The sequence below is a fragment of the Ceratotherium simum genome, chromosome 39 (genome assembly GCF_057802395.1).
Source record: "Ceratotherium simum simum isolate JZ-2026a chromosome 39, ASM5780239v1, whole genome shotgun sequence".
NCBI classification, from domain to species: domain Eukaryota; kingdom Metazoa; phylum Chordata; class Mammalia; order Perissodactyla; family Rhinocerotidae; genus Ceratotherium; species Ceratotherium simum.
The window spans coordinates 15,364,890-15,385,227 of NC_141938.1; the positions used below are offsets into that span (position 1 = coordinate 15,364,890).

Consider the following 20,338-nt stretch of genomic DNA (forward strand, 5'->3'; position numbering starts at 1 on the left):
GTGGTGCCACCCCTCAGGGTCCCGAGCCCCCTGCTCTAAGGCATTCGCGACCCCCCAGGGCAGGCGCTTGTCTGTCTGGTTCCTGGTCAGGGTGCAGGTCCAGCCTGTTAGCTGTGGGGTTCCATCAGACGCGGGCACCAACCCAGCATCAGGGTCCCCGTTCCTCACATTTTGGAGCTCCCGCGATGTGCCAGGTGGATCTTCATGACAACTCTGGGCTGCTGGGGTCGCTATCCCCAGTGTCCCCACCTACAGGGGACATGGCTCAGGCCAAGCTGCCCCCAGAGAAAAAGCCTTGGGATCCAGCTGGGCTCCCGTGGTGCTCAGTCTCGGGACACAGGTGTGCCCCCGCTGGACAGCCAGACCCCAGCGCCACCTGTGTGTCCATAGCACGTGCAGGTGGGCCTGGAGGGGTCAGGGTCTGGCTGCGGTCATTCACTCGGCTGGGAGGAGCTGAGCCGGGGTGCTGTCTGTGAAGCCCACCTCACCTAGCAGAGTGCCACCTCACTGTTAGGGGAGGAGACGGTCCTGAAGAGGGCTTTTTCTGTCCTTCAGCAGATCAGGTGGAGACCAGAGCAGCACGGCCTGCGAGAGGTGGCCTGGAGGCCTAGCAGATAAAACCCCACTTGCAAGTGGCCATCTCAAGCGTGCTTCCCAGGGGTCCTGGGCAGCCGAGGAGCAGAGGATGCAAAGGAGCGGGGGAGGGAATTCCCACGTGAAAGGAGTCGAGGGAACACCCGTCAGGGCCAGATTCTGCCCCTCCCGCCTCCCAGAGAAGCAGCTCTGAGCAGGGCCTCGTGCTTCCTGTGTGGCGTGTGTGTCAGCACTGGCCTCGTTGTCCGCCAAGCAGAGGAAGTCAGCCAGGTGCCCATCGTCTGGCGAGGCCTGGACTGGGGCCGGCTGCACCCCGGCCTGGCCAGTGTGCGTCGTCCCACCTCGAGCTCTCGGCTGCTCACCCTCCTGTGCATGACGGACCAGCCGGGTCGCCCGGCCACGGTAAGTACATCAGAGATAAACACAGATGCACTACAGAGGAGAACACGAAATGTGCATCAATTTTTAAAAACGCTCTGCTGGACCACAGGCTCCAGAGGGGCGGTTGTTTGTATCTTGTTTGAGAGCAGCGAGCAGGACCGTCACGGAGAGGTCAGGGGTCACACCCCTGAATGCCCAATGCCAGGCAGGTGGCAGACACGGGCGCGTGCTGCCTGGCGTGACCCTGAGGGGCTGGTCCACCTCCTCCTCACCCCCCACATCTCCTCTCGTTCCTCCTCTGTCCCCAGGTCCCCGCAGGCCCCTCCAGAGGTAAGCCCCGTGGCCAGGCTGGCCGAACTGGCTGCAAACACAGGTGACAACACAGAGAATTCACAGCCCGAATCCTGGGAGCTGGAGCTCGCTTCTCCCACTGACCCTGTAGCCTGTGTCCGGGCTCCCATGGCCACGTCCTCCTCCCTCAGTGACCGACATGTAGGTGCCTTCTAGTTCCCCGTCACAAACATCGCAACAATATGCAGACTTCCTTCCTTCCTTCCGGATGTTTCCTGGGCACCTTTTTAGGAGTGGAATTGCGGGTCCCAGGGTACAGCATTACAGTTTCGATCAGCAACGTACAAAGTAAGGAGAATGTAAACTCGTGCGGTGCCCCCAACCAGAGGGAGCCGCTGCTCTCTTAACTCGGTCATTATTATTCAATGACTCCCACCTTCCCTCTTCACGTTTTAAAATTTTCATCCTGGGATAACTTGGGGTTTACAGAAAAGTTGCAAAGACAGTACAGAGTCCTGACTGCCCTTCACCCAGTGGCCCTTGTGTTAACATCTTGTCAAAACCCAGAAGTGAACTTGTGTCCATTCCTATAAGCCACACTCTACGTGTCTCCCATCATGTTTTTCCAGTAACGCCCTTTTCTGTTCCAGATCCCACCCAGGGTCCCCCCCTGGCCTTCAGTCATCCTGTCTCCTTAGTCTCTTCAAATCTCCAACACTTTTGTCTTGTTTTTCGTGACCTTGACGGTTTGGGGGACGGTCGGGTATTTTGTAAAACATCCCTGGATCTGGCTTGTCTGTTTTCTTGTGATCAGACCAGGGTTGTGGGTTTGGGGAAGAACGTGCCGAGGTGAGGTGCCCTTTTTTTTTTTTTTTTTAATGTTTGTGCTTTATTTCTTTATTTGTGAGGAAGATCAGCCCTGTACTAACATCTGCCAATCCTCCTCTTTTTGCTGAGGAAGACTGGCCCTGGACTAACATCCGTGCCCATCTTTCTCCACTTTATATGGGACGCCACCACAGCATGGCTTGACAAGCGGTGCGTCGGTGCGCGCCCAGGATCCGAACCGGCGAACCCCGGGTCGCCGCAGCGGAGCGCACACACTTAACCGCTTGCGCCACCAGGCCGGCCACCGGGCCGGCCCCCGTGAGGTGCCCTTCTGGTCACGCCCCATCAGGGGTCCCCAACATGCACACGACATCACCCCGAGGTTGACTGGCCGCCTGGCTCAGGTGGGGCCCTCTGGCTTCCCCACCGCAGGCTGCCGGCCTCCCCTTTCCCTGCTCTGCGCTTGGGAAGAGAGTCCCTGAGTCCAGCCCACGCCAAAGAGGGCGCTTTCAGAAAATGACTTTTCATACATACAAGTGTAAAAAAGAAAGAAGGATGCATGGCCCATATTGCACTCCTTAGATAAGCTGTTGACATTTAAAGAAAATAAAAGTAATAAATACACATAGGTTGAAAAAAAAGTTGAGGGCCGGCCCCGTGGCGCAAGCGGTTTAGTGCGCATGCTTCGCTGCCTCGGCCCGGGGTTTGCCGGTTCGGATCCCGGGCGCGCACCGACGCACCGCTTGTCAGGCCATGCTGTGGCGGCGTCCCATATAAAGTGGAGGAAAATGGGCATGGATGTTAGCCCAGGGCCAGTCTTCCTCAGCAAAAAAAGAGAAGGATTGGCAGATGTTAGTACAGGGCTGATCTCACAAAAAAAAAAAAAAAGTTGAATTGTATAGAAAGTACATTAACAAAAAGTAAAGGCTTCACTGTCTTTCAAGAAGATCTGGCTATTCTAGCACGTCTAAGCACATAGCCACCTCCAGACACAAGTAGACACTGGGGCCTGGACTCTGACCTGACCTACGTGGGCACCTTCCCTGTGTGTGCACAGCCCGTGGCATCCACGCTATGGAGGCACCCCACTTTATGTAGCCTCCCCCAGTGCACCCGGGGAGACTGACCGTGCGCTCCTGCCCCTCTGAGCCCCCTCCCCCTCCACACCTGGCTGTGTCTGCTGTGCCCCCCCAGCTCTGCTCTTTGGGCCCTGTGGCTCAGCAAGAGCCCCTCTGAACCCCTGGTGCCGTCAGGGAAGGGGAGAGATGGAACCCTGTTTCCCAAGTCTGGACAAAGGAGGCACTGACCTTCCTGTGAGTCCTGGCCTTGACTAAGCTCAGGCCGCCTCTGTGGGTATTTTCGCCAAAACCTTGGCTGCCTGTTGGTTCTGTGCGCCGGCAGGCTGCTTCTCGGCCCTCTCCCAGCCTTGATTTCTTCATCTCTGGAATGGGAACGACTCCTGAAGGTCCGTAGTGAGGACAGAGTGACAAAGCACGAAGCCAAGCTGACTACGGGGTCAGAGAGGACCGACAGGATCGTCCTTGGGCTCCGAGACTTATGTATATGCTGGGGGTCAGGATGTGAACGTGTCCCACAGATGAAGGCCACGGGTCCTGAGACCCTGATGACTGCCGGGAGAGGCGCACACTTGAGGCTCCGACAGCAGTCCTGTCCCAGGCCAGCAGCCTGGCGGCCACAGTCAGGACAGTGGTCCAGATCCCTGCTTTGCCACCGCTCCCCGCTCCTGCCTGTGGGAAGAAGGCCCCTTCCTCAGCCATCGCTGGTGTCCCTGGGGCTGCCTTTTGCTGCCCCCTACCACACCAGCTGGGGGTTCCTCCACTTCAGGCCCGGCTACAGCCCCAGGTCAGGGCCGTGCCCGCCCACCTGTGCCGTTATGGGACTCCCAGCTGCCCTGCTTAGACTGTGAGCCTCTCCGGAGCAGGCCATTGTTGGGAGGCCACTCTTGACCCAATAAACATCAGTAGAAGCAACCAAGGGTCTTGATCTCGTTCTCATCCTGCTGGTCGTGAGCACCTAGTGTGAGCTTGATGGGAGAAGCTGCAAGGCGCTTCCTTCCTTGTCTGGATTTGGAGAGGCTGGGCCATGGGCACTGGGCAGCACCAGTGGGTGTGGGGGCTGGGGGTCTGAGGCCCCCAGGGCTGCTGAGATGGGGGGCTGGGAGCCTGCCCAGGCTGTCCACTTCTTTGATCTTCAAAGGCACAGGCCGGCAGGAATGCTGGTGGCAAGCACCCACAAAGTGCCCCTCTGGATAGTGGTTGCCCAGAGGGGGCCCTCAGAGCCCACAGCCTGGGTCAGTGGGCCTATTTGTCAAAGGGAACCTGCCCTAGCCCACACTTCATCTCTGTAGCCTGCAGTCAATCCTCCATGCCCCCTTCCTTCTCGCCTGTTCAGCCACGGGCATACAGAGCATCGCTGGGGCCCCAGAGGGGGCTGGCACAAGCTGGCACCACCAAGGACGGTGGGGCCTAGGGGATGGGGGGGGACCTAGGGGACAATGCTTGGGGCAGAGCAGCCGAGCCGGGTCAGGTCAGTTAGCCGGGTGCCAGGTGAGGAGAGTGAGGATAGAGTCCCGAGATGGGGCTGGAGCCAGGGTCACGGCCGCTGCCCACAGCCAGTCCAGGGCGGGTCACCCAGCAAACATAAGTGACTGGCACTCATAAAGGCCCAAGCAGCCCCGCCCCCTGGAGGCCGCTCTAGTCACTGCACAGCCCCCACGGCCGGTTTAGGAAGGGGCGGGGGCGTGGTCGCAACGGAGGGGGCCTCCTCGTCGCCCCACTTCCGCGCGCCCGCCGCCTTGGGCCTGTGGGTTTAGCGGACCCTGGCTATCTGTATCCCCAACGTTTTCGCCGCTATTAAACAACTTGGCCTGAACGTCCTCGGGCGCTTGGAAAGGCCCCACTGTCTCCGTCCGAGACCTAAGGATCCCTGCCCGGCGCCGGAGAGGAATGTCCCCGACCCTCCTCTCCCGGCAGGGCCTGGATGCTCTGCCTCGCCGACGCGCCCCGAGTCCAGCCCTTTGCGAACCCACCCAGCACGGCACCTCTTCCCGACCCCGCTACCCCGGCCCTCCCCACCCCTACCGAGGCGCGCAGGAGTGGCTCCTGAATGGGGCTCAAAAAGAGGAACGAGCGCAGGCTCGCTCGACCCTGCGGGGCAGGGCGCCCCACCCTTCCCGTGCCAGCCTTGGGGCGACCGGTGTCTAGGCCGGGGAGGCCGCGCGGGGCTCCGAAAGCGGCCAGGAGGCCTCCCAGAGAAGGGGGCAAGGGGACGCAGGGGCGCGCGGTCAAGCAGAGCCGCAGGCAGAGGAAGAGGAGAGGGGGAAGGGTCACGCACGTGGCCGGGGGGCGGGGCTGGCTGCTTCCGCACCCCCACCCGGCCACGTGGGGAGCGGAGCCCTTCCCCATCGCGAACGGGGGCGCGCCCGGGGACGGGGTGGAAGCGGCCGGGGAAGGCGCGAGCTCTCGCCGGCCGCGCGCCCCGGCGTGGGGTGGGCGCGCCCGTGAGGAGGCGGGGCGCGCGCCGACAAGGGAGGGGTGCGCCAGGAGGGGGCGGAGCCGCTCCAGGGAGAGAGGGAGGGGCGTGCCGGGATGGGGCGGAGCGCGCTCTGGAGGGTGGGCCGTACCGGGGACGGGGCGGAGCTTCCTGGCTTGGGGAAGGGGCGCTCCGGGAAGGGGACAGGCGGCCGCGCCGCAGAGGGAGGGGCGCGCGAGGAGGAAGAAGGCTTCCCTGCCTGGCGCCCCCGCGTGGGGAAGGCGCGCTCGGGGCCGGTGGCGGGTGGCGGGGTCGCGCTCCGAGGCCGGAGTGGGCGCGCCGGGGAGGGCGGCTCCTCCGGCCCGGGCCCCGCCCCTGGCGGCAGCTCGCGGCTCACAGGGCAGTGGAAGGCGCGCCGGGCGGGGGGCGTGGCCGCGCGCCCCGAGGGGGCGTCCTCCGGGCGGGGCGGGCCGCGGCCGCCCCCGCGGGCTCCGGTGCGGCAGGGCGCGTCAGGCGGGGCGGGCGGCTGAGCGCGGGCGGCGGGGGCGGCGGCGCGCGCCGGCCTCCTCCTCCTCCGCCTCCCGCACTCGAGCAGTCGCCGCCGGCCGGACGGGCGCCGCTCCCGCCGCCTCTGCTCCGCCCGCTCGGCCCGCGCCGCGCGCCCTTGCCCGGCATGTCGGCGGCCGTGGCGTGCGTGGATTACTTCGCCGCCGACGTGCTCATGGCCATCTCCTCGGGCGCCGTGGTGCACCGCGGGCGGCCGGGCCCCGAGGGCGCGGGCCCCACGGCCGGCCTGGATGTGCGCGCGCCGCGCCGCGAGGCCGCCCCGCCCGGGCCCCGGGGCCGCCGCCGCCGACCCCCGGCGCCCCCAGCCCGGGCCCAGGCGCCGCCGCCGCGCCCCACCTGCTGGCCGCCAGCATCCTGGCCGACCTGCGCGGCGGGCCCGGCGCCGCCCCGGGGGGCGCCTCGCCCGCCTCCTCCTCCTCGGCCGCCTCGTCCCCGTCCTCCGGCCGCGCCCCCGGTGCCGCGCCCGCCGCCGCCAAGAGCCACCGCTGTCCCTTCCTGGGCTGCGCCAAGGCGTACTACAAGTCGTCGCACCTCAAGTCGCACCTGCGGACGCACACAGGTGAGCCCGGCCAGCGTGGGGGCGGCCTTCTGCGCCCCCTCCCCCGCTGGGACCCCGAAACTGCGTGGCGCGTGGGGGGCGGGGAGGGGGGCGCGCCCGGCCCGCCGCCGCGCCTGCCGGGAGGGCGGGGCCTCGGTGGGTGGGGCGCGCGCAGGGGGCGTGGCGGCCACGCGGTCGGGCGGCGCGCGGATGGCGGGCGCAGCGGCAAGGGCTCGCGGGGCGCGCGGCGCGGCGGGTCCGCGGGCGGGATCGGGGGGTCCCGGGCGGTCCCCCTCCCCTGCCTCGTTTCTCTTTTTTGTTGCGTTCGGATTTGGGTGGTGGGCACCGTGGTCGGAGCATCGGAATCTTAGATTTGCGTTTCTTCCCTTTCGTTGCCTCAGTTTCTTATTTATGGAGAGGGAGGAGGAGCCGCATCGCCGCCTCCGGGGTGGCCATGAGGATTCACCACGGAGGGCGGCGGAGCGCCTGGCGCGGGGCCAGGGTGAGGGTGCCCGGCACGTTTTGTTTCCTTCTTTCCTGTGTTTTAATAAGGCGGAGGGCGGGGCTGGGCGTGTGGCTTGGGGCCTGAGTTTGGGGAGGAGGGGACCACTGATGGAGTCAGGTCCTCACCATGCTTCCCCTGGTGTTGGTTTCCTTCACCTGTTGCGGGAGCTGCTGGGGAAGATGCGTAGAGTCAGTTGGTGAGAGTTTGGTGCCACTGTCACCTCTCACAGCCTAGCGTGGCGTGGGGGGGCGGCTAGGGGAGCCGGGAGGCAGGGGGCACTGGTAACCTTTTCCCTGTGTCGCTTTCTACTTGTTTTCCTGTGAGTTTTCTCCTTCTTCTGGGTTCCCACTGTGAACTCTTGAGAATGCTCTCCAAGCTGGGAGTTTGGGCTGGGGGCAGGGGAAGGTGGGCAGCCTGGGTTTGAATGTTGGCGGTCTTCCGACCTGGGAAGGGCAGGGGAGCAGGTGGGCGCCTGGGGGCAGGCTGTGAGGGTGCACGTGGATTTGGTGTCATGGCTCTGGCACTTTCTAGTACACGGTCTATTTGTTCTAGTTTTAGTGTTCTCGTCTATGTAAGGGGAATACAAACCCTGCCTCTCTCTGAGGGTCATCCTGGGGGTCTCGGACAACAGGGTGCTTCAGCATGGGTCAGGTGATGTGTTCCCTTCACGGGAGCATATGGAGAGGGCACAGGAGAGCAGAGTTGGCCCTAGTGGTGTGGCAGAGACACGGGGCGGGCGGCCCCTGGCTGATGGCAGGGCCTCGAATGCCAGACAGATGCTGGCACCCTCCCCCTGGGCAGTCATCCCTCTTCTCGCTCATTCTCGGGACCTGGAGGCTCTGCCCACTGGTGCACACAGCCAGGACAGGACTTGGCGGGGGGTCTACGTTTCCTTCCAGGAGCCACCATTCTCCCTTTAGTGATCACTGGGTGTTACCTCGTTTTCAAGGTAGCGGGGTCCAAGTGTCTCTGCGAGAGGGACATCGGTGGGTTTGTGAAAACAGAGAGGCACTTTTATATGGGGGTCAGAGGGCAGGTGCCTCTCTGGGCGGTGGGCTGGGGTCCAGGGGAGCGGGCCCTTCTGAACAGTGCAGGGCTGACGTGGGACCTTGTCTTTGTCACTCCTCCCTGGGCTCCACCTCCAGCCTGAGGTACTTGCTCGGGCGTGGCCTCCGTGAGCCTTTCGGACCCCCTGGTGCAGTGGTTTGGTTTGGTGTCCCCAGACCCTGTCTGACTTCCCCGGTCGAGTGAAGGGGGTGGTCAGGCCACCTCCCACCATAGTTCTCAAGAGACGCCTCCCCAGAGTGTCCTGGGGTCCTTCAGAGCTTCCACAGGCCCCCAGGCAGTGGGGGAGAAAGAATTCCTCGCCAGGACCAGGATGTCAGTGTTGCCATCTCTGTTTTTTAACGAGAAACTGGGGCCCGTGAGGCTGAGTTGGGGTGCCCAGTGGTGGGTGCAGATGGTGGGGAGGGCACGGCGCCACTTCTGGTGGATCCCCCACCCCAGTGGGAACTGTGGCTCTGGATGTCCTGTCCCGAAGCCCCCTTTATAATGACGACGTGGGGACTGGGGGGGTGCAGCTCCTGGACCTCCTGGCTGCTCCCGAGAGTGGAAGTCCCCAACCCAGGCACCCTTGGTTCCCTTCCCTGAGGGTTTTGGACATCTGTGTGTTTAATGCTGCTTGTCCGGTGTCTCTGCGACCCCAGGACTCCCAAGCCCTGCCAGGGTCTGTGTAAAGGCGTTTTGGTTTTTCTGGCCACTGTGGGAGGGGGCAGTTGCTATCGTGTCTGTTTTTGGGGGTGGGGAAGCCATGCTTGTTCCTGGTGTCCTAAGGCTTGCTCGGTGTTGCCCATTGCTGGGGACAGGCTTGGGGACAGATCTGATGAGGAGCAGTAATTAGACTCAGCTGTCCCTTGAGCTGTCACCCGAGGGCCCTCGTGAGAGAGTCCTGCTCCGCCCAACCCTGTTCAAGGACTGTTCTCGTTTGTAAAGGAAACACCGGTCTTGGCTTAGCCCCGTTTTACAGATGAGCAAACCGAGCGACATCCAGAGCAGGAGCCACACAGGAGTCAGGTGTGGTACCCACATCATCCCTGCTCCATTTGGTGCAGGGGCGTGGCGCGGCGGGGAGGGACCATGGGGTCTTTTCACAGGGCCCCCTAGCCCCAAAAGCCAGCAGGGAGGGCTGTCCTGTCATCCCCTGTGTGTGGCCTGCAGCCCCTGGCGCTCTCCTGCGTGGGGCGTGGAAGGACTTTGGAAGCTGCAGGAGATGTTGACACGGTTGCCGTGGATACAGAGAGGGAGAGAGCAGGGAGATGGGGCGGGGGCGGGAGGAGAGGCTGGCTGTGTACTCCTTGCTCTCCCAACCTCCCTCATCTCCGGACTGCTCCCCCGCCCCAGAGCCCCCAGTGCCGAGCACGCGGTCTGCCGTGTGCCTCCTGGGGGACTCGGGCTCCCTCTCCCCTAGAAAGAGCTCAGGCCTGGAAGCGAAGCTTCTAGGTCAGGGTCTGCCCCTCTGGGCATTGTGGACGCTGGGGCCAAGTCATTCTCTGGGGTAGCCGTCTGGGGCACTGTGGGGTGTTAAGCAGCATCCCCACTCACTTGATGCTAGGAACATTCTCTAGCTGTGACAATGACAAATGTCCCCGGGCATCACGTAGTGTCCCCTGGGGGTTGCAGGATCACCCCCAGTTGAAGACTTGTTTTACTTTAAATTCTTGTCTATTTAAATGTCAGGAATATTAGCTGAGCATCCACTAGGTGCAAGGTGCTGTGGGGACCACCCAGTTCCTGTTCCCTGCGACTGTGGAACCTTGGGGGGCTGTGACAGCAGCGGTGATGGAGGAAAGGCTTCCTGGAGGGAGAGGCCTCTCAGCAGATAGCGTGGAGTGGGTGGGGAGGGGAGGGCTGTGTCCCTGGAGAGGGGGCTGCACTCTGGCTGCAGGGGCTGTGGGGCGTGGGTACTGAACATGAAGTGGTGGTGTGAAGCGAGGAGGGGGCAAAGCAGGTGAAGGGTTCTACTTAATCCCAAGGGCAGGGTGGGGGTGGGCAGGGAGGCAGGCCCAGCTTTGCAGAGGAAAATCCTGCCGAGGAAAATCCGTTTATGGAGAAAGGATTAGGACCGGGGAGAGGGGTTGAGGAGGGCGGCCCTACGCGGGAGGGAGAGAGGTGGACCATGGGTGAATTGGGTGGGAGAGAAAAGCCCGAGGACGTGGGGTGCAGGAGGAGGTCTGGGTGACCCCCAGGTTTCTGACCGAGCAGCCTGAGGGGTTGGGGGAATGGTGGTGATATTCTTTGCTGAAGAGGACACCAGGAGTAGAGGCAGATGGGGAAACTGAGGCCTGCAGGGGAAGTAGCCACCCCCTGCCCCCCAGGGCTGTATGAGTGATTGGCAGACCCCAGCCCCACCCCCAGGCAGAGCTGTGATCTTCCTTAGGGTCAGGTGGGGCTCAGGAGACTGGTGGCTTATCTGGGGGGGGGTGCTGGGTGGGGTAGTGCCAGGCCTGAGGGGGTGGGGGTAGCCTGTGAGCCTCCAGCGGCTACCCAGAGTGACTGCCTCCCCACCTAGGCCCCTCACTCCAGCAGGCAGGGTGCAGAGAGCAGCTGGAACTGGCTGCAGGTGCCCGTGTCCCGGCTGGGGGGGTGGGGAACGGCCCCCAACATTGCAGGGGGCGATAACCACCCCCCACCCAGGCTCCTGATAAAGGTGGCCCAGATGGCCCGGGAGTTGCTAAATGATACCAGCCCCGGGAGCCCGCCTCCTGGGGAGGGAGGGAGGGCTGGGTGGGCCGCCCTGGCCCAGTGCTGTTGCCAGAACAGCAGTCTCCAGAACACACGTGCTTGGGGGACCCGTGGGAGCTGTGCCTCTACACCCCCAGGCACCAAGAGCTCTCTTGCCGAAGATACCAATGTCGGTGGGGAAGTGAGCCAGGGTCCTTGGGGAGGGAGGAGGGACAAGGGGTTGCAGGTGGCAGGGCTTTTAAATAAAAGGGGGTAGTGACAGCTCCTACTTGGGTGAGGGAACACAACGAGATGACGAACCAACACATTAACTGCTGCAGCAGCTGAAAGTCTGAGCTTGGCACTCCAGGCCCGTGGGCTCTTTCCACAGATGTATTAAGCACCCACGGCATGCCAGGCCTCTGTCCTGGGCTTTACACTTTGGTGGGGGGACAGATATCACACCCGGGAGATGCTGAACACAAGGATAGAAAAGCCGAGAGAGGGGACGGTGGGGGGTAAGGAGAGATCACTCTGAGGGGTGATGCTGAGCAGAGAAGGGACAGAAGTGACCGGAGAGAGGGTCCAGGCAGTGGGAAAGGGTGTGTGAGGAGCCGAGGGAGGGTGGGAAGGTCAGAGGGCGCGGGGCCACGGTAAAGCTTGGGGCTTTGACTTACTGAGGGGGCAGCCCTGGGCGGCCCAGGCACAAGCTGATGGGCTAGTGCATCAGTCCAGGCGTAACCTGGGGGCTGGAGCCAGGAGAGGCAGGGTGGAGTCTGGAGAGATTCTGAAGGGGGCGCCAACTGGATTTGCTGCCAGGTACCATGTGAGGAGGTGAGGGGTTGAGATGGCCAGGGAGACACCTGCCTAAGCTTTTGGTGGCAACAGCAGAATCATTGAAAGGGGAATCCTACAAGAGTAGTGGGGCCGGGGAGGGTGGTAAGCCTGGGGTTGGGGGGCAGCCAGGGCCCAGGAGATACTTGAGACCATGAAGCATATGATCCTCCCACAGGCTGGTCTTTGTAAAGCCATTAGAACGGCCAGCCTCAGGGGCACCCACTGCCCTCCAGGCCTCACCATCGATTTTCCATCCTTATTTGTTACATCTCCAAAACTGTGCTTTGGGAAGCTCCCTGCTGCTCCCCCCATCTACTGCAGCCCCAGCCTTCCCTTTCTTTCCCGAGTTGCCCCCTTGTGCCCCTCCCCCGGGCAATCCACCTAGTAGGTGACCATTTGTGCAAGGGCCAGCTGCCGGCCATACTTCCCTCTCCACCCCTAGGGATGACCTCAGGAGGTCACGGTGCAGCTTAGCTGTCAGCCCCACGGCCCTTGGCCCCTGGCCCTGCCCAGGGAGGTGGGGCGCTTCCCCTGAAGGCCGAGAGGCTGACCCGGGCCTGGCACACGGTACCACCTCCAGGCTCGCCTCCACTCCATTTTTCTGAGTCTGTAAGGCAGCACGGCAGCCTGCTGTCCCGAACTCACCCGGGCCCAGCCCAAGTCAGAGGGTCAAGTCCACCGCGGCCCCGCCCACAGCGTCCTCCAGCGCCCGGCCCAGCCAGGTAACCTGGAGCAGCCGGGTGGCTGCGCCGGCTCTGAGCCCCCGACTGTTACCCCCTTCCCGGCCAGTGGACTCAGGGTGGCAGAGCCTGGCATTCTGCAGGCATTCGTCCAGCGTTGTGGGGGCGGGAAGCCTCGCAGCGCGGTACCAGCCACCCACGTGTGCACGTGCGCTCCCCGGCAACGGCGCGTGGGGCGGGGCCGGCAGGCGGCCAGACCCGCCAGGCGACCCCTGCCCGGCCCCCCGGCCCCCGGCGGGAGCGGGACCACGTGAGCGGGGCCGGCTGGGGCTGCGGATGTCCCCGCCGCCGCCGAGCTACGTGCGGCAGCTGTGTTCCCGGCGGCTGCCTGCGTCCTGCCCCAGCGGGCGCTGGCACCACTCTTGCAAGCTCGTTGCAAAGTGGAACTGCGGGGCGGACTGGAGGGGGGGGCCAGCCCCGCCGCCCTAAATGGGGAAGTGAGCCGACTGTGGGGCGCCACAGCAGTGGGGTGGCCCCCCCTTCCCTTCTGCTTCTCCCCGTCTGCGCCCTGCAAGATGGCGACAGGACCGCATGCCCCTCGGAGGGGCGTCGCTCCCCCAGGCCCCGGGTCTGGTCTAAAGCCGGCAGCCCCGCCCCCGTAACCGGACTCCCCTCCCCCAGACTGCGGCCCTGGGGAGCTGTCAGATCTGAGTGGTCGCAGTCGGAGTGGGGTGGGGGGTCCCATCCAGGGCTGTTCTGAGCCCCCTAATCCTTGTTGGGACTCCTCCCTGAGCTTTTGCTGGTCCTGCCTTCTGGATTGTTCTGGGGGATGCATGGGGTGTGGAGGGGGCAGCCCCAGGGATTTGGGGTCGCCTGTGGTCTTGGGGACAGCTGCTCTCGCCTAGTTGTGGCCTGTGACCGGCCCCCCCACCCCCCGGGGGAGGTGGCACCAGCCCACTTGGGTTCACAGCCTCCTGGGACCTGCCCTCCCCCAGCTGTGAGCATGATTGACAGGTATCTCACAAGAAAGCTTGGAGGGGCCTGCTAGGGTCTGATCCCCCTCTTCTGTCGTGCTGGGGGTGGCCGGGTGTGGCCAGGAGGAAGGGATGGGGGAGGGGAGGTTTTAGTCTAGCTCTTTCCTGGGCATCTGGTGATGGCAGGAACTCCTCTAAAGTTCACTGGTGTGTGTCCCCCCCCCCCCCCCCCCCCCCCGTCCCCAGGGCAAGCCGTGAGCTTTCAGAGCACAGAGGTCACTCACTGGGTCCCCCTGGGAAGCCAGGCCCTGTCCCCCCACGGCTGCGAGTCTCCCCTTTGGTCCCTCTCGCTGGTTCCTGGTCACCTCTGCATCACCTCCCCGCCCCCCCGCCGGTCCGGCGTTGGGGGGCGCTTCTCCGATCCATGGCCGAGGACCCCTTTCTGTCTCCCCCTACTCCCCACTGGTGGGCGTGTTCCCTGAGTCACTGCAGCCCCCGGTGCCCGGCGAGGGCCCCCAAGCCTGTAACCCATGGGGTGACCACCCTGACCCCGCTGTGGCCCCCCGGCCCGGTCCGGCCGGCTCCCTTCCTACGCGGGGCTCCATCAGTGCCACGAGGGGTGTAGCCCAGGCGCCCCGGCCCGCCTGTCCACATTCTATCCACACATCCTTCGAAACTCCTGGACATCGGGCGAGACAACGCCCGAGGGTTCCAGGGTCCCAGGTACCCGGCGCAGGGCCCGGAAGGGCGCAAGCTCCGGCATGCGCGCGGCCCCTTTGCCTGGGGCGTCGTGGGGGTCCAGGGTGGGCCGAGAGTAAGGGTGGGGCTCTTGGTGCCCCGGGTCGGCCGGGGAGACGCTGACAACACATGCTGGGGCGCTCGGCCCGGTTAGATGGGGGGGGTGGGGCGGCACCGATCTGGTGCACAGACCCAGACGGGCTGGGGGGGTGGGGCCAGGCGGGCCGGGATGGCGGCGGCCGGCGGGGGCAGGATGGGCGAGGCCGGCCTGGCGGTGGGAGGGGTCTGCGGAGGAAGTCGCAGGGTGGCGGCCCGCTCCTCCCCAGTGCCGTCCGTGCCGCGGGGGCGGGGCGAGTCCAGCAGCTCCGGCCTCCGGGCCCCGCCCCTTCCCGGCGGCAGCGCGCTCCTCGCCCCGCGGTCAGCCGCCGGGCGGCAGTCCCTGCCCCTCCCCAGCCTCCGAGCGCGCCGTGACCGGCCTGTGGGGCCGCTGCGCCTGATTCTGCGGGGCTGCAGGTGGCCGGGGGAGCTCTCCACATGTTCCTTTGCCCATTGGAGGGCCACGAGGGTCAGCAAAGCAGTCGGGCACGGGAAGCTGCCCAGACCGCGCCCCTCACTGTGCACCCCGGGTGGTCATTCCCAAAAGGACGGGGTTAACTGGGGTCACCAACCCCCGGGAGGCTGTGGAATGCCCCACAGGAGGGGTACAAAGGAGCTCTGCGGGGGTGGGGACAGCACGGCCCGTTAACATAACGAGAAGCCCATCCAAAAAACCTAGCGTGTGCTCGGAGCATGCACGTGTGTGTGACAAATACACTAGGAGACCCTCATCACCGAGGTGGGGCCATGGGGGGGGGTTGCTGGTAGAACTCAGCGTCTGTAGGTTCTGCTAACCAACGGAAATGCTCACAGTGATTACTACAAGACCCTAGGTAATACGGGACGAGAATATTCATTAGGGGTTCGTGAAATGAGCGGGGGGGGGGGGGGGGTCGCTTTGCGCATTTACACGTTTTAAATTCACACCCAGAATTCAGCCTCTAGGGCGAGGTGGGGCGTGAGACAAATGACTTTTGGGATCTGATGGGATGTCCCCCTCTTTCTGTCTCCCCCCACCCCCTCCCCACTGACCGCTGTCCGTCTGTCCTCTGCCTCCTCCATCCAGGTGAGCGCCCCTTTGCCTGCGACTGGCCGGGCTGCGACAAGAAGTTCGCGCGCTCCGACGAGCTGGCCCGCCACCACCGGACGCACACTGGCGAGAAGCGCTTCCCCTGCCCGCTCTGCTCCAAGCGCTTCACCCGCAGCGACCACCTGACCAAACACGCGCGCCGCCACCCCGGCTTCCGCCCGGAACTGCTCCGGCGCCCGGGCGCCCGCAGCTCCTCGCCCAGCGACTCTCTGCCCTGCAGCCTGGCGGGCAGCCCAGCGCCCAGCCCCGCGCCCAGCCCGGCCCCCGCCGGCCTGTAGGGCCCCGGTCCAGCCCGCCCTGAGCGCGCCCCCGCTGGGCCCGGGCTTGGAACACCAGCAACACGCCTGCTCTCTAGGGCCTGGGGCCGGGCTGGGAGCCATGGCCAGCCCGGCCCCTTCCAGCGTTCCCCCGAGGGCCCCGAAGATGCCCCTGTCTCCCTCCAGAAACCAAGGAGGGGGCCTGAGACTGGACTTGGGTCAGCCGGGCCTCGGAGGGGTGGCTGGAGCCCGCATCTGTAAATAGCCATGATCGATAACTCTTCCCATCTGTTAAACAGAGACCCCAGGCGGGTGGCTGGCGGGCGCTCCCCTTCCCCCTTCCCCACCTCCCTGCTTTGGGGGGATGGGTATGGGTCTTGGGAAGGGGACACAACAGGCGCCCCTTAACCAGCGCTCAGACTCGGCCCCCAGGCCCCTCCCTCCAGGTTGGGATGAAGCGTGCAAATAGCCATAGATGAACCAGGGGTTGTCGAGGCCCCTGCCTGTCCCCACCCCCAACCCCGCGGGGGCCCCTCACCCCACCGAAAGCCATTGGAGACGTTCAGGGAAATGGGGTGCGGCCCGGCCGCCCCCTCTCGGGTACTCAATCTCAGGTGTCCACAGGTTCTGCCCCACTGCCCCCGGGAGGGGCCGCCCAGCTCCCCAGCGGGGGGGGGGGGGCGGGGGGGGGTGGTCGGGTTTCCATAGGGGTCCACGTTTTGCTTCTGAGACTTGGGGGAGGGAGAGAGAGCAGGGTTCTTCCAAAGAGCGTTTGACTCACTTTGGAAAGTGGCGGCTGTCGCAGGATGGGAGCGGTATGCCGGCTTATTTATTTTCTGCTGTCTCTGCTGGCCTGGGGGGCCGCGCTGCCCCCCTGGGTGGGTGTGTGAGTGTGAGAGTGAGAAAGACTTCGGGGAGCTGGCGCCACGCCCGTCTCCCTGCTCCTGCCGGGGTAGGGTCCCTGCTTTTCGCCTTCCACAGCATCATGTGACAATCAGTCCCTCTGGTTGGGGACCACGACAGCCATTGGGAGAAATGCGCCCCCTCTCCGCCCTGCATGTGGGTGACCGAAGCCCCTGGAGCAGCGGTTGAGGTCCGGCCCACCGGGAGGCGAGGCGGAAGGGCTGAATCCCGGACCCTCTGGGAGAGCTCGTTTTTTTGGACCGGGTAGAATATTTTTTCAGGCGCTAATCTCTTTCTTGATCCGGACCCCCGTGGGTGGTCCGTCGTCCTCAGGGGGTGTGGGGGGGCGGGGTCTCCATGAGTTGGTCTTGGGCGGGGAGGGGTCGACGCCACGTTCTCTCCTCGTGTCTTCCGGCTGTGGCTTCCGTTGGACTTCATTTTGGACTGAGGACCCCCGCCCTGGAAGGGGAAGGGACCCAGGCTCCCTGTCTTGGGACCCTGAAGGGGCCTGTCCCTCATCGTTGGCTGCAGAAAGTTGGTGGCTCCTTCACCTGTTCCCAGATCCTTTCTGTCTCCCCACTGAGGACTGGGGGGCTTGGATGGCGATGGCGTGGAGCTGGACTTGGCCTGGCAAGATCCAGGGATGTCCGGGGTCCTAGGGAGGGGGCCATGGGGTGACGGGATCCCTGTGGTAGCTGGGCTGGGGAGGGTCTTCCGGCTCTGCCTCCGGGCGCGTCCTGCGGGGCTGGTCCACCTGACGGCAAATCCTCTCCAGCAGCGTTGGTCAGATGCCTTAGTCCTGGGGGGGTGGGGGGGGGCGCAGGCTGGGGCCACGCTTTCTTTGTGTCTGCCTGGATGTCTCCTTGGTTGTCCCAGCCCGGGCCGGCTCTTGTCCGCAGGCGTAGGACGGTGGGTCCCCAGGCGGGCCCAGGAAGCTGAGAACGCGCGCCCCGCCCCCGTCCCTCTCCAGCGTCCGGGAGCCTGGAGAGCCCCGCGCCCCGCCTCCCCCAAGGGGCCAGTGGTCACTGGCACCTGGTTTCAGCCATTTAGCTGTGGCCTCTCGAGGGTGTGTGTGGGGGGGGGAGGGGGCCCCAAGGGAGTTGTGCTTTCGGGTGGCGCCCCTCCCGCTGCCCTGCCTGGCCTCATCCTTGTATTTAATTAATTAAAACAAGCCCTTTTTTAAACCTGATTCCAGTGCCCGCGTGGTTTTTTCCATCGCCGGTCCCCAGCCGGTGCGCCCTCTGAGCCCTTCTGCCCCACTTGCCAATGTGGACCCCAGGGCACCAGCCTCCTCCTGGGAAAACTCAGGCAGTGGGCTAGTGAATCTGGGGACCTCGTGGGGGTCTTGGCAAGGCCCCACTGGCCGGGACACAAAATAATACCCACGCCCCCAGCCCTAAGGCAGGAGGGGGGGCCGCCCGCAGCGGCGCGCGCTGCCGCCCAGTGTCACCCACGCCTCGCGCAGCTGCGCCCCCCGCCCGCCTTCCCGCCCCGTCACCCGGCAACCAGGCGCGGTGACACCGCACCCGGGGGCGTCCGCCGCCCGCCTCCTTCCGGCGCGGGGGTGGGGCGGGGGCAGGAGGTGCCTGCGCCCCTCGGGGCCTCTCGCGGGCGCGACAGGGTTCCTCTTTGGAGGGTCCTCTGGACCCTCGGCCGTTCCCCACCCCGCCGTCCGTGTCCCGCCAGGCTCCTGTGCTCAGTGGTCCGGCCGGTCATGTATAGGACGCCTACTGTATGCCAGCTCCCGATTGGGAGGAGGCTGGTGCGGAGGAGGCGAGGGGCCCCTTGGAGCATTGAGAAGCTGGTGAGAGTTTTGAACCCCTTCCTAGGAAAAATGCACCCCAGATTCCAGCCGTCTCCAGAGCCCCGAAGGCCGGTGGGGCTGCGGTGGGGGGAGCGTAGACCCTCCCCCGGGGCTGCCCTGCCTCCCGCTCCAGGGAAGGCGGAGGCCTCGCCATCTGGTGGCCGCCCCTGGTGTTGCACCGCCCGCGCCAGCTCCCGCCGACCCGTCCCCAGGGTCCTGCGCTTGCGGCCACCAAGGTAGCCCCCAACCTGGGAAGGCGGCCCTCGCCTCTGCTCCTAGACGGCCTCCCTGTTGCATCCCCCTCGCTCCTGCTTCGCCTTTTCTACTGGATTCTGCCCCGCAAGCCCACAGATATCGCTGCCTGGACCCCTGTCCACTACAGCTCTGGCCGGCTTCACTGCCCCTTTGCCGCAGACTTTCTGGAACTTGGGGTCCACGCGCACAGCCCCTCTCCTTTCTCTTGGAAACACTCCCGCAGCTGGAAGATGTCCCGTCCTGCCTGCTGGACGCAACGCATGCGGCCTGGGGACCCCTGACCCTCCCGGATTCATCCCCCTCTCCCCAGGCTCAGGTCCCCATATCTCCGTGCTGCTGGCACACTCACCTCCTCGTGTGCCTGTGATACCCCAAGTCCATCATCAGCTGGACCTCGCTGTCAACTCCAGATCCGGGATGTTCCCACTCCTGCCCCGACCCCTCCCTGCCCTCACCTCCTCCCTCTCTCCCCCTCCCTCATTCTGCTCCGGCCTCCTCGATGTTCCTCTAACACCACAAGCCTGGCCTGCCCCAGGGCCTTTGTATGGGCTGTGCCCTCCACCTGGAATGCTTTTCCCCTATATGCCTGCTTGGCTCCCTCTGTACCTTCCTCAGAACTGCTCGGATCCCACCTTCCCCTATGACTACATGGACCACCCCTTCTCCCAGCCCCCTACCCTGTTCTGTTCCCCGACCCCCAGCACTTTCTGCCTTGCATCGTGCTGTCTCATTTACTTATTTGCTGTGGCTTGTCTGTCTCCCCCATCTAGAGCGCCACTCCACCAGGGTGGGGATCTTGGCTTTCTTCACCTATGTTTCCAGCACTTTGGCACATATTTGGTAAATATTTGTCGAGTGAATAACCAAGGCCAGCGAGCATGGATGGAGCACTTACGATGTGCAAACTCGGAGATGACCCCACTTCGTCTTACTAGCATCCTCAGGAGCCCACCCTCCTGCTTGGTGGAGAGGCACTGAGAGACCCCTGAGCGAGGGGTCTCAGGCCCCAATGCTGACCGGGCCAGGAGGCTCGGGTAAGGAGAGAGGTGGGTTGGGAGAGGGGTCGGTGATCTGCACAGGTCCCCCCGCCCCCCCACATGGGGCTCCTTGGCACTTGCCAGCCGGGGGACCCAAAGTGGCCAACTGTTCACCGAGAGAGGTTGGGAATTGCAAACAAATCGACATTTTAAAAACTAGGACTGAAACGAAGCTGGTACTCAGATACACATACGTGCATGTTCACAGCAGCACAATTCACAGTAGACAAAAGGCGCAAACAACCCAAATGGCCGTCATCTGATGAACGATAAATGCAGTACGGTTCAGCTTAGCATGGAGGGCAGGGCCTGGTATACAGGAGGCGCTCAATATTGGGTGAACAAATAAGTGATCGAGAATAGGACGCCTCCTGTGGACCTGAGGAGTCGGCTGCTGACAAGAGTTCAGGTGGGAGAAATGAAGCACTTATTGAGAGCCAACTGTATACCAGGGCGGAGCTGAGTTTTAGAGCGTGAACCAGGTAATTGAGGCGCGTTCCTCGGTACAGGTACGACGCGCCCGCGGGACTCGCCTAGTCCAGCAGAGGGCGCTCTAGGGCGACATGCTAATAAAACGCAAATTAAATGCAAATGAGCCGTAGCCGGGCCCTGAGGGGTTTTTTTTTGGTCAGGCGCGCCGTGGACAGCCCAGGTGCCTCAGGGGCCTGGGGCCCAAGATGTTCGGGCTGCCGCCGGGGAGGGCTGGGCGGCGGCGCCGGTGCGGCTCCCGGAGGGCGCAAGCACGGAAGCC

At 64.4% G+C, this 20,338-nt stretch overlaps 1 protein-coding gene across 1 annotated transcript; it reads left to right on the forward strand.

Annotated features, from left to right (window-relative positions):
* The first annotated feature begins 185 nt into the window (after nucleotides 1-185).
* KLF16 (KLF transcription factor 16) lies at nucleotides 186-16,263 on the forward strand. The gene is given in 6 exon segments (XM_087425955.1): nucleotides 186-340; nucleotides 774-996; nucleotides 1,284-1,305; nucleotides 5,319-6,419; nucleotides 6,422-6,712; nucleotides 15,308-16,263. Coding segments are annotated over 6 exon segments (2,094 nt in total). The 3' UTR covers nucleotides 15,610-16,263.
* The last annotated feature ends 4,075 nt before the right edge of the window (nucleotides 16,264-20,338 follow it).